The following is a 13,243-nucleotide window of genomic DNA, read 5'->3' on the forward strand; positions in this document are numbered from 1 at the left end:
CTCTGAATCAACCTGTGGCTTCAGTATCAGGTTGTATTTCTTGGAAAGATTTCTTTAGCTGGGCAGAAAATGGGATAAGCAGTCGAGGATTCTGACCGCTTCTCTCCATCTCCGAGGCTCTCCTCCTTTCTCCTCTGGGCTTGCGCAGTAGTGTCTAAACACGTTGCCCTGCCTCCAGCAGCTCCCCATCATTGCTGTCCCGCAGTTTCCCATCAGTTTTGTTCTAAATCACAGACCTAAGCATTATTCAGAAGTCCTTTGAAGGCTACCCTGTTCATACTGGCCCAAACTGGCTTCTTCATGCAGCATGACACTGAAGGCCTTTCGCAGCCTGGACTCAGCCCAGTCTTCTCCTACCCTCAGTTGTGTTCCTTTCCACTCGAAAGAAGGTCTCTCTGAAAAGCCTGCTACACAGAGCCTGATTATTCCTCAGATACACCAAGCCCTGTCTCCTCTGCCTTTGCTCGTTTTATTTTCTCTTCCTGAGGTATCCTTCTTTCCCAATGATGCTATATGTATCTTTTAAGATTCCAGTTAAATAATTAGCTCTCCTGTGAAGACAGGCTCATCTTTTTAGACAGGAAACATAGCACGTACGCCTTTGTTAGTCTCTCTTGAGCTTACACGTTTGCTCATTTGGAGACCCCCAGAGGCTTGTGTAGGACGTTTGAGGTTCTATGATTGTAAGGCAGTCATTCAAACAGTATACCATGAACTGGAAATGACAGTGGCACTTGAAAAAAACTAGAGGAAAATGGCTCTGGAGTTGAAAGCTATTCCTCTCCATACAGATCCTGCAAGCATTCCTACCTAGAGGATGTTTTTGACAAATGATGCTTAATTTTTACATCAAATCAAAAAATTTTCTGTTTGATGTTGGCAAGAGAAGAGTGAGAAAGAGTTTCCCAAATAGTGCTGAGTGGCAAACCCTGCAGCCTCCCAGTGCCCCAGGTTTTCTGGTTTTATTTTAATGCAGCAAGCTGCTTTATGAGATCTGCAGCTACTTGAAATATGATTTACTACCAGTAAAAAGTTTCAAATGGATAATGAAGATTCAAGAATGAGACTCACAGTGTAGTGTAGTCAATTTTGTTGCTCTTGCTCTCCAGTACATCTCTGCCATTGAACTGAATTATTTATTGTAATTTATTTCAACCATGGAAAATAAAACTGTTTTCATTGTGATGTGCACTGTAACATTCAGAATAGACACATCGCAGGCAGTACTCTCAATTAATTCATCCTGAAGTTTGATTCCAACTTTATCTTCTTTCTTATAAGCTAGGAGACTGGCAGATAATTCTTTCCCCAATAAACTATGATTAAAACGAATGTTTTGAGAACCAAGGGTGATGTTGGTAATGGGGAAAATGGAAACAACAGCAAAACTAGGTTGTGTATGTCCTTAGATTTTACTGTGGACGGAAGGGGTTTTTTAATATTCTAGGCAATTTATCACTTGGAGAAAATACATCCCTGAACTTTCTGTAAGGAGGGGGTGGAGGAGGAGGTGCTCTGCATTTGGATTCAGAACCATGCAATGCTAATGTGACCAAAGCCAGCTGAGCTAACCAGTCCTGTAGTAAAAAAAAAAAAAAAAGGCAAGCTAGCATTGTACAAAGGCCAAGAGCAGAACTCCCAAATGATTTTTCAGAGGAGAATGGGTCACCTATGTAATTGATTGCAATCTTGTTGCTTTGAAAAAGAGACTTAGCTCATACATTTCATTTGCCTTTTTTTTTTTTTCATTTAAAGTGCGCAACAGTTGTTTCTATTATGAGGCTGCAAAGACCCTGAGAGAACTTAGGAACGTGCTTAATGTGTACACATACTAAAAGATTTAATGTAAATCTTTGGGTGGTTGGGCTTCGTTAATCCAGGCAGAAGAACATTTGCTTGTTTGTCCATTACTTTCATTTCTCATAACATTCCACTAATGTCACATTGGTAGACAGCAAATGAAGAAACAATTGATTCCTTTTCCCTAAAGATGACTAGTATCTAATTTGACGAGGATCACATTTCAATATTTGCTGCGCACATGGCCTCAAGAACAGCACTTGGTAATGACAGCAACTCCCTTACTTCCACAAGCCCTGAAAACCTGGAAGCGTTTCCCCCTTCAGAACATTCAGATTCTTCCAGACCCTGGGTCTTCAGCCAGGGCATGGGGCTGTGGGACAGAGGCCAAGGGCTTCTCTGCTTTTTCCGGTTCTGCTGCACTGTCGTTTTTGTTCTGTGGTTATTGCTGTTGCTGCAGCCAGCCGTCTTCCTCCTCTCCCACCTGGCCTTCCCGAAGTTACAGGTGCCGGAGGATTCCCGAGAGTCAGGAGCTTCCCTCAAGTGTTCGCTGCATTTATCAGGTGTTCCTCAAAATGTCAGCAACTCATTACGTCAAAATCAAAGGCAACCTAGCTTGGCCTGCAGTACACGTAATTTCATATCCTACCCCCCTGCTTATTATTGCCCCCCACCCAGCAGATTAAGGCACTCTGTTCTACAGACACACCCTCCTGGGCACAGCCCTGATCAGCCTGGCCTTGTCCTCCTCTCTCTGGCCCTGCCTAGTCTCAGTACAGAGATGCTTCGTCTTGCTCTCTCTTTCCTTTGGTCTGTCCTTTTGTCTTAAGGGCTTCCGTGGTGGCTCAGATGGTAAAGAATCTGCCTGCAATGCGGGAGACTCGGGTTCCATCCCTGGGTAGGGAAGATCCCTTGGGGAAGGGAAGGGCAACCCACTTGAGCATTCTTGCCTGGGAAATCCCCATGGACAGAGAGCCCGGAGGGCTACAGTCCATGGGGTCGCAAAGAGTCAGACACAACACTTTCACTTTCTTTTGTCTAAACCAAAGCTGCCTTCTCAGGCCCTCCTTCCACCACCTTTTGGAGAAGACAAATTACTCTTGTCCCATTCCCATTTCCCTGATCAACAGGCAGCAAAGTTGCAGTGTAAGTAAAATGTCATGCAGCCCTGAACCAAGAGAGAGGGGGGAAAGCTGAGGCTCCCTGAATACAGAAGGATTTGATCCCTGTCGGTCAGAGTTCCTATCATCACTGCACGTTCAGTGCTGTCTTTCTGAATTGGATGGGGAGTAAGAGAGAGGAGTTTGAGAGGAGTTTCTTAGATTTTGTGGAATATTTTTTAGTTTTATCAACATACCCAAAGAATATTAACAATGAAAAATGTTCACTCTATAGAGAGTATTTTAAATTGAAGAAAATTAGTTTAATTTCCTAATCCTTTCTCCTATGTTTATTTAAATTGCTATATACCTGGGTAGGAGTGAAACCAATGGTTCAATGGACCATTTTCCAGAGATAATCTATTAATTATGTCTATTGCTGTTCATCTTGAGAGGCTGAAGTTATGGTATCCAGACTTATAAAAACGCTAGGTGGGAGGCAAGAAGGTCTCCTGCCGACTCACCAGGAACCCCTTCCCTGGATTCTAATCACAGGGGCTTCAGTAGCTGTCTGACTCCTGAGCAAGTGGTCGAGTGGCCAAACAGGACACACACGTGGGCAGCACGTCTGGGAGGCCCTCTGAGGGTGGGCGAAGGAGCCATGGCCACTCATACAGGCCTGGCCCTGCCCACGGGCAGCCTCAGAGTGGCAGGCAGCAGCCTCTGGACTTGGGCAGACCTGTGCACGGGCCCTGGTTCCACGTCACATCACGGCAGCTGATAGCTGTGATGCCTGGAGCAAGTCCCTGACTTGCTCAGGACTTCAGCTCCTTAGACTATGAAACGGGGATAATGTCTCCCTCAGGGTTAGCTGGGGGTTGCAGACAGTGTGTACCTGTGCCTCACAGAGTGCTGAGCACCCAGGGGCTTTCTGCAAACATATCTGTTCCCGTCGGGCAGAGAGAAACCTCATCAGGCACAGCTTACTCTTAGGTGGAAATGGCTGTCAGTAAGAAAGATGGTGCCTCAGCCTTTAGCCTCGGTGACCTAAAAGGCCCTAGAGATCTCGTCCAGGCAGCCGCTGGCTAGAGAAGCAACAGTGACTTAGAAGCACTCTCAGGCTCTGCACACAAAAGCAAGAGCCTTGGAGACGAACAGTGTATTGATTTAGATATTCACCAATTTCAGTTTTAGCCATGGGCTGAGGCCAGAACTTCTCTGTTTTCTGTACAGTTCCCTTTCAGCTCTTTAGCTCTTTATATTTTAGTTGATATTTCACTCATCCTTTCCCATTCTTTCATTTATTCATCTGTGCATTCATTCTGTCACCCAATAGCTATTTTCCTGAGCTTCTGGTAGGTGCCAGATGCCACACAAAGCAGGAGGGATACAGAGAAATGTCCCCCATGGTCCCAGAATGGTAGGAGGTCGCAGACCAATCTCCCTAACACCCCCTTGCAGTCATCACCCAGTACCCACTCGAGCCACAGCTCTCAGCCATCCTTCTCCTCCTAGCTTCTAGACCCATTGAACCTCCAATGTCCTTAGAGTACGTCCAGCACAAGCCACATCTGTGCTGACACCTCGTCAGCGTCTGCAGTGAGAGCCTGCTGGAGGGGGAGAGTGGGCCCGCGCGTGTGAACAGGCAAGTCCACTGTGCCTTGCGCTTGTGCTTTACTTCCCGTTTTAGGGCAGAAACGTAGGAGAGCTGAGGAGTGAACAGAGGTCCAGGTAACACAGCACTGCTTTGTTTTATTTTTCCAGGTCAGATATTCGTCAAGTAGCTTCATGTTTTATTTAGAAGGTTACAAGTTTTCAGAAGCACTATCACTCAAAATCCATACTAATACATGTGCCAGACCAAACAGAACTGATTTTTGTACTGTTTTCTATTTTAGCTTTTTTTTGGCTGCAGGAGGTAGAGGATATTGTTTTTACTTTTATTGCAACTCCCAGTGAGGTCAGATAATTGTGAGGAGAATATAATCTGGGTTATCTGTCCATAATCAAGACATGAAATTGGGTGCTTCCTGGAGCCATGAGATTCCACTGGGTCAGGCCGGGCGGGGCAACCATGGTGGGAGCGAAGGAGCACCAGCGATGACTGAGAACCTGTGAAGGAAGTCAGTCTTCACCGTGGCCCTGCAAAGCAGTTGTCATAATCTCTCGTTTTATATGTAAAGAAATAAAGCCTCAGAAAAGACAAACAACGTGACCAGCATCCCAGGTTACATAAGTGGCAGGCCAGATTTGGCCTTAGTTCTCACTGCCTCCAGTCTGTCCCTACCAAACCAATGTTGGTTTTGCTTCACTGATAGAAATTTTCTACAAACTTAGCCCAAGCCTCTTGGGAAGGGCAGCACCTGAGACAGTGAGTTGTCTGCTTTTCCCAAGTGGCCCATTCCCTGATTGGGCAGACTAGCTGCTTAGGATAATACAGTGGATAATGTGTATGCTCTTTGGACACAGGCTCTGGAGAATGTAGCCTGGGATGGGCCAGTTTGAGATGGCCATTCCAGCCATGCCTGTAGGCGGTGAGCAGAGGCTGGCAGAGTGAGGCCCGCTCCTGCGGCCTCCACATACTCAGCGCTGATGGTGCTTTGGACTCAGCGCAGGCTGGGGTGGGCTGCGGCAGAGCAGGCAAGAGCTCTGTCCTTTCAGTCTTGACTTGTTCCATCCATAACCATGAGAGATTCCACAGTACCTGGAGCAGGTAACTTAAGCATTTCACCCAGGACTCTTCCATATGGGGGTGGGGGACCTTTCTCCAAAGGGATTTGCTACACTGATTGAATTGTTTCCCCATATCCTCTCAGATTATTAGAAAAAAGAACTGTGGAAATGAGTTGCCATGTCAATACCCTTTGAGTGGATTTGCTCACTAATTTCCATTTTTCCGGAAGAGTAAAAAAGAAAAAAAAGTCATCTGTTTTAGCCAACTTTATTTTTAGAAAAGTATTTTATTCAAACATCCCCTTACTTATTACAGACATAAATACATGCATTCAGACAAATGAATCCACGGGAGAACCGTATAAAGTAATTGGCACATCACTTCAGCATGCTTTGTCAGTTACTGGAGGACTTTGGTGCCTCTAACTTTCATCTTTTCCATTAACATACCCATTCCGCCTTCAGATTGTGAAGCCCGTAATATTTTAGGCTGTCTCCGCAGATCTGTTAGTTTTGCTTGTCAATTTAATTTGTGGCTCTATGACTTTGGGTGGCTTGTTAGATTGTATACAGAAACACGTGATCTGCAAATGATGTCCAACATGCCAGCATAAGACCCAGCCTCTCGTCAGGACACTGGACACACCATAAATGTGCAATGGCAGCTTTCATTCACAGTCGGCCTGTCAGGATGATGACGATGATGTGTGGGACAGCAGCTGCTTAGAGCTCATCGGTGTTGTTTATACATATATACCTGAAATGGGCTTCCCTGGTGGCTCAGGTGGTAAAGAATCCTCCTGTATTGCGGGAGACTCCTGGGTTCGATTCCTGGGTTGAGAAGATTCCCTGGAGGAGGGCATGGCAACCCACTCCAGTATTCTTGCCTGGAGAATCCCTATAGACAGAGGAGCCTGGCAGGCTACAGTCCATGGAGTCACAAAGAGTCAGACATGACTGAGCACACACTCACACACACCTTAAATGTTTATAACACTTTTCACTCTTTGCAGCACTTTTTATATCTACCATCTCATTTGATTCCCTGAGCTTCCTTGTACTGGATTATCATTTCCCTCTTTATGGGTAATGAAACTAAGACACAGAGAGAGAGAGGTTCCGTGCCTTGCCCAAGATCACAGGGTAAACTGGGTTGCAAAAAGGCCAGAGGACAAAGCCAGATGTCACCAAAGCCTAGTCAGGGGTGTTGTGTGTAGTAGACTCTGCCACATAATTGCTGTCTCCCCTGCCTTCCTTCAGGGAAAGGAGCTCTGAAGCAGTGAAACAGGAAGGACTGGAGATGAGGGGTCTAGTGTCCAAGAAGCAGGACCTGTAGCATCCGCTTCACATGGGCGACCAGAGCTTGCTTCATCGCTCTCTGCCAGGACTGCTGCAGCAGCCTCATCTCTGGCCTCCCTCCTGTTCTTTCACCTGCACAGTCCATGTGTCCCAGAGGGAGCTTTCCTAAGTACAGATCTGAGCATGTCTCTCTTTAGGTGCAAATGGCCAGATTCTCCATCGAGGTCTCCCAGCCTGTTCTGGGGTCTTGCTTCTGGCCCACCTCTCTTCTCTCTACCACACTGCATTCCTTACCATTGCAAAACCCTCTGTGTTCTTGCCCAGTCTCCGTTTTTGCTGCTGTCTCTGCTTAGAACACATTTATGATGAACTCCATAACTGTGGCCTTCTCTGTGGAGTCTTCCCTGATTCTCAAGGACCCAGAAGTGTCCATCTTCCCGCCGCTGACCCACAGCATCTTTGCCCAGCCCTGGTTCCTGTTACCTCTAAGGAGTAGTCTGTCCCAGGAAGCTTTTAGCTCCTCAAGAACAGAGGTTGTGGTAGATGTCTGTGTTCTCTTACCTCCTCCCAGGCATCTTGCAGACTTGGAATTTAAGAAAATGGATGAGTATGACATACAGGAGTAGGACTTTCGTGGTGGTTCAGTGGTTAAGACTTCGCCTTCCAATATAGAGGGTGTAGGTTCAATCCCTGGTCGGGGAGCTAAATCCCTCGTGCCTTGTGGCCTAAAACCAAAACAGCAAACAAATAATATTGTAACAAATTCAATAAAGATTTTAAAAAAATAAGCGATGTAGGAGTGAAGTGAGTAAATGAGTAAGTTTAGTGTATGAGGAACGAATGAAAAGATTTTTAACAGCCTGAGCCAGCAGGAACCGTGACTCCCAGGGTGACATGGGTTGGGTTCCCTTTCTCCGTCTGCATGAAGGGGTCATGGAGAGATGTGGCCCCTCTATAATTTGACCATGTCTTTGGTGAAATAGGAGCCTCAACAGTGAGCTGAGCTTCTTGCTCGGTGACCCAGTAGAGAGGAAAGCACGTCTGGGTTGAGAGGCAGGAACTGATCCCCTTGGGCCTGTGGCCTCTGACTTCTCCCACCCAGAAGGTTCTCACCACATGTTTCAGTAGGGGCAGCTCTTCCTCAGGGAGCTGAGAGTCTTTGCCAAGAGTTCCCATAGGCAGCAGTATAGGCTTCCAGAGTCAAAGCTGTTTGTCCAGCAAGTGCCCTCATGGCTGGTGGCCGGATGTGGTGGGCAGCACACAGAAGGCCTGGGGTTGGGGCGATCTCAAGCCAGGGCGCCAGTGTCATCATGTGACTCTGTCTTATAGATGATGTCCGTCCTCATGAACACCATTGTCTTTGAAGACTGTCGGAACCAGTGGTCAGTGTCCAGGCCTCTCCTGGGGCTCATCCTGCTCAATGAGAAGGTGAGTGTGGCTGCTGGGAGGTCCCCAGGAGGCAACCGCAGGAGGAGGGTGCAGCCAGACACCAGGCCAGGCTGTGAGAGAGACGGGGGCCAGCTGAGCGTGAGCGGGCACCTTGAGCGCCCAGGACAAGGCCGTATTCCCCCAGAAGGCCCTTCCCCAGGGGCCTCAGATCTCCTTCAGCTAAGTGGACACCTCAGGCTAGCTTTTCTGGAACCCAGAGCCCCCACACTGGGCAGGTGGTTAGCTCAGCAGTGCTTCCAGCTCACCCTCACTCCCTTCCCTGCTCCAGGAGATGCTGGGCAACAATCTCTTTTGCCCTTTCCTGGGCCTCCTTCCTGATGCCCATTGACCACTGCCCTCAATGGTAGCAGTCCCCCGAATACAGAGGCAGCACCCTCTATCCAGGACGTGCGTCTCTAGCCCTTGAGTGCACGCACCACTCTGGGCTGCCTCCCAGGTTCTCCAGCTTCCCCTTGAACCCACCCCTGGCTCCCCAGCAGTCAGTAGGAACAGTGCATTACTGCTCGGGAGAATGAATTGTCTATACAATCAGAGAGTACTGGGGAAAAGACAGTGAGATTAGAGACAGCCGCATACATTAAAATTCAAACTGAAATCCCAGCCTTGGAAGGAAACTAATAGAAGAAGAAAATATATCAAAAAGAGAAGAGCTGTCTCATCATTCACCTGTGCTGAAGTATCCAATTTTAGCCACATTCAATAGCACTGTCATTCATCTTCCCTCGGTGTTATTGTGATTTAAATCCAAGCTCTATAAAAGAGAGCAGTTCTTTTAAAATGATTGAGAGGGAATAAGGGCAAATTCAGTGTTTAGAAAAAGCTTATGACATCACAATATTATACTTTACTGATGGAGGCAATATTTCATGGTTTGGGATGAAAAACTAATAATTTTCTATTTGGTGTGAGTCACTGCATCATTATAAAAGGGAAAAATAAGTAGTTTTGTGCATTCCCAATCTTGTTCAGGAAGACATTGTGGTTTAAGTATAATGCTTCTGATATATAGTATTTAAGTATTAGTCTGACTACATATTAATTATGTGTGTTTTTGATGTGAGCTGTTTTAATGTATGATGAAAATTAAATATCATGCTGTTTGGGCCTGGAAGGATAAACACATGACTAGCAAAATGTCGTCTTTGTGCTGAAATTAGGCTGTTTCCGATGATTAGGGGCTGCTGTTAGTGTGAGAGCGTGTGTGTAAAAGCCCACAGTCGTCAGCGGAGAGAAAAGGGCTGTGCGGTTCTTTGTGGCCAGGCGTGACGGGTTTTTCTTGGTGGCAGACAGCTCTCCCAGAACTAAGTGAGCGCCTGAGGTGCCCTTCCTCAGCCGAACAGACCCGCCCTGACCCAGGAGTACAGAAGCTTGGGTGCACAGAGCCTGAGGCGGTTTGAGAGGCAGCTCACTGAAGCCTTGGGGGGCGGAGAAGCAGGAGACAGGACGCGGGGCCTGGCCTCAGCTACCCAGGTGCTCCCTGGCTAAGTTCTTTCCTCACCCTAAGAGGCCGTTCCTCTTTCAGCCTTTCTGAGTGTTGAGAAGAGGAAGGCCTTTATGTGCTTGATCCCCCACCCAGGAGGCGAGGACTCCATCAGCCTAAATTGTTCTGTAACAATAAAACAATTATAGCAAGAGATTTTATGAGAGGGGATAATACAGTTTATAGTCAGGAGCATCTCTATTGCTCTGGTTTTCTCTCGAGGCTTAATGTTCACAGTGGACCCAGACCAAAGCCCGTTTGAGAGTTAGGAGCCCTGAGCCCTTCAGAGCTGGTCTGGCCCCTCCCCCACAGCTTTCTTCAGGCCCAGTTTGGAGCCAGACCTCTGACACTTGTTCTGTCTCCCAACAGTATTTCGGTGAACTGAGGGCAGGTCTGATAAACAGCCAGCCTCTCCCCAAGCAGGAGGTCCTTGCCCAGTGCTTCAGGAACCTGATGGAAGGAGTGGAGCAGAACCTGTCTGTCAAGAACAGAGACAGGTGAGCGATGCCCAGTAGTCAGCGTCTCAGGGAGATGGATGTTCCAGGATTGCACTGAACACAGCTCACGCACTGATGTGGCTTTTCTATTACACCTTGTAATCCTCGGCTCAGTTTAGTTCCATCCAGTATGGGTATTTGCTTTCTTCCAAGCAGCATGCTAGGCACTGTAAAGGGTGCATGCACGCGTCCGTGCTAAGTTGTTTCAGTCGTGTCCAACTCTTTGCCACCCCATGAACGGTAGCCCGCCAGGCTCCTCTGTCCATGGGATTCTCCAGGCAAGAATACTGGAGTGGGTTGCCATGCCCGCCTCCAGGGAATCCTCCCGACCAAAGGATTGAACCACATCTCCTGTGTCTCCTGCATTGCAGGCAGATTCTTCACCACTGAGCCACTGGAGAATAAAGTGCAACTTTTGCCCTTAAGCATTTTATAATCCCACAGAAAAAATAACTTATTGAAAGGTTAAAAGAAAGAAAGAGTTATAACTGCTATGAAGGACAAAGAAAGGCTTCCTGACATTTGAACAAACATGGACTTTGAGGTCAGACAGATTCCAATTTAAATTTTATTCCTTTATAAGCTGTGTGGCAGTGAGTAAGGCAGTCAACTTCTCTGATCCTCAGTTTTCTCACCAGTAAAAGAAAGATGGTGATAATTGGTTGTGACATTTAAATGACAGAATATAGTCAACGTGGTGCCTAGGACATAGAATAAATAGTGAGTGAGTAAGTAGTTCCTTCCTCTGTCTGACCTTTAGTTATGCGGTTGGTTTGGCAAGAACAGAGACAGGTAGGCTGCCCGTGAGGTCTTGATGAGGAACACAGATGTCACCTGTGCTTGAATTCATTCATTCATTCATTTGTTCACAAAAGTTTGTTGCGAATCTGCTATGTGCCAGGCACTGGGGATACCAGTGGGGAACTAACAGTTCCAGGTTTTTTTGCCCTCATGGAGCTTCTAGTGGCAGAGACAGACATAATGAATGATGGAGAGAGAAAAATGTTTTCAGGGTAAAAAAAAATTCTTGCCCCATCCTTTTATAAAATGTGGTAGCATTCAAATGGTATGCAATTGAAATGCAAATTATTAATTGCCCCATAGCCACAGGCCAGAACCTGGGCTTTGATAATACAAGGCCAAGTCAGATGGACTCTGTGGACATGTTCCCTTCACTGCTTGTTCTGCGCCAAGATCCTCTGTCAGGCAAATAGGGGCAGCCTCCAAGTTAGGAGGAGAAGAGACTTAGTGAAGGAAGGGGAGGTGCCTTGCTAGATGCCCCAAGGGGGAAGTTGTTTCGCCCGAGGCTTGGGAGTTTGAGTACCACCTCCTGAGCGGCTCTGTGAGCCCCTTGTTTAGTGAGAGTACTAGCCAGCAAGGACGGTGTTCTCCACATGCCAGGCAGGATGCTGAGTGCTTAGGCACTGTCTCTCTTAACTCAGTCAGTTCTTACTTCTCACAGTCCCATAAGGTAGCTGTCACATGGGGTACCAAGACCGAGGTTAAGTGTTCGTCTGAGACCACCCAGTTAAGAAGTAATAGAGTCAGGATCTGAACCCAGGCAGTCTTACCCAGTGCCCCCTCTTTTGGCAGCACTGAGTTTGGTTTTCTCACCCACAAATGACGATCCTAATCACTTGCTCTGGGGAAGTCTTATGATGATTAAATGAATTTATATGTAAACACAACATAAGCTTTGGTTCTTTTCTTTATATTCGTTACTACCTATGTGTAATTCAACTTTTAAAAACAATTCTTAAATGGTATAACCACAGAACACACCCCTCAGAATGATTAGTGTCTTTGCTGATAGCCCTGGTTCTCTGGAAGGGGAAGGGCAGGAGCTACAGTGGCCGTGGCATGGGAGGAGGGAGCTCAGCCAGGGCCCCTCCTGGGTCCTGAACCCCGCCACCAGGGGCTCACACAGCTTCAGCTTTGCCACTGCACTCAAGCCCTTCTTCCTCTTCCCACAGGTTCACCCAGAACCTCTCCGTCTTCAGAAGAGACATGGCCGAGGCCCTTCGTAGTGACGGCAGCACCGAGCCGCTGGACATGATGAGCTGACTGGACTTCTGCCCAAGTGCCGAGAGGCCTTCATCCAGAGACTCGTGGGTCTGGATCCCAGGAGAGTGATGTTGGCTAGCCCAGGAGAATCTATTTTTCAAAACAAACAAACAACAACAAAAACCCTACCTTTTTATAAGTCTGGCCTAATTATAAGAATTTATAATAGTGCACAAACAATGTAAATTCAGCCTTTTCACTGAAAAAAGCAAAAGATGTGTTTTCAGTCTTTCTATATAATATTATTATCTTTGTTCTTATAATGCTCTGAAAGGGTGTAGAAACAATATTTAACCAAAGAACATAATAAACCAGGTTTGTGGCTCAGTGTTTACTAGTTAATGGCTCTGCGATCAAGGTGGTGAATTTGTGGGAGATGCAGCCTTCAATGTGGATCCTGGATTGAGACAAATACCATTTGAACCTGTTAAATTAGTAGTTTGTTATTAGTCTTGTCTGGAAAAGCAGTGTTGGAGCTCTGAGCTGTGGGCATTTCAAACGAGCCTGGGAGCTCTGTGAAGCATCCCACAGGACTGCACATAGACCTCTCTGCCTCAGCAGCGTCTGATAAAGTTGAGAGAAGTAACACAATTAAATGACTTACAAACAACGTTTGCTTTTCACTGGCATAAATCTGAAGTGGTTTAGTCTAGAAGAATTAAGCTGTGCAATTACTGCCTGCAGAGCTATTCCTTCAGAAGGAGTAGGTAGCCCCAGCAAGCAGTTCCGGGCGCTGCTAGCACCCAGTCCTTCTGCCTCCGTTTAATTTTTAAGAGAAGCTGCTGCTGCTGCTGCTGCTGCTAAGTCGCTTCGGTTGTGTCCGACTCTGTGCGACCCCATAGACGGCAGCCCACCAGGCTCCCCCGTCCCTGGGATCCTCC

The 13,243-nt window shown here is 47.0% G+C and overlaps 1 protein-coding gene across 10 annotated transcripts in view; it reads left to right on the plus strand.

Annotated features, from left to right (window-relative positions):
• Positions 1 to 12,689, plus strand: part of RANBP17 (RAN binding protein 17) — a 382,268-nt gene extending 369,579 nt beyond the window's left edge. For 7 of the 10 annotated variants that reach the window (XM_070774506.1, XM_070774507.1, XM_070774508.1 and 4 more), the window contains 3 exons: positions 8,202 to 8,300; positions 10,171 to 10,298; positions 12,272 to 12,689. In XM_070774506.1, the coding sequence (XP_070630607.1) occupies positions 8,202 to 8,300; positions 10,171 to 10,298; positions 12,272 to 12,362 (318 nt within the window). In that variant the 3' untranslated portion in view covers positions 12,363 to 12,689. Of the gene's footprint in view, positions 1 to 8,201; positions 8,301 to 10,170; positions 10,299 to 12,271 lie in introns of those variants that run through there. The other 3 variants (XM_070774512.1, XM_070774514.1, XR_011562386.1) reach the window with 2 other exon arrangements.
• The last annotated feature ends 554 nt before the right edge of the window (positions 12,690 to 13,243 follow it).

The sequence above is a fragment of the Bos indicus genome, chromosome 20, assembly GCF_029378745.1.
Source record: "Bos indicus isolate NIAB-ARS_2022 breed Sahiwal x Tharparkar chromosome 20, NIAB-ARS_B.indTharparkar_mat_pri_1.0, whole genome shotgun sequence".
Lineage (NCBI taxonomy): Eukaryota > Metazoa > Chordata > Mammalia > Artiodactyla > Bovidae > Bos > Bos indicus.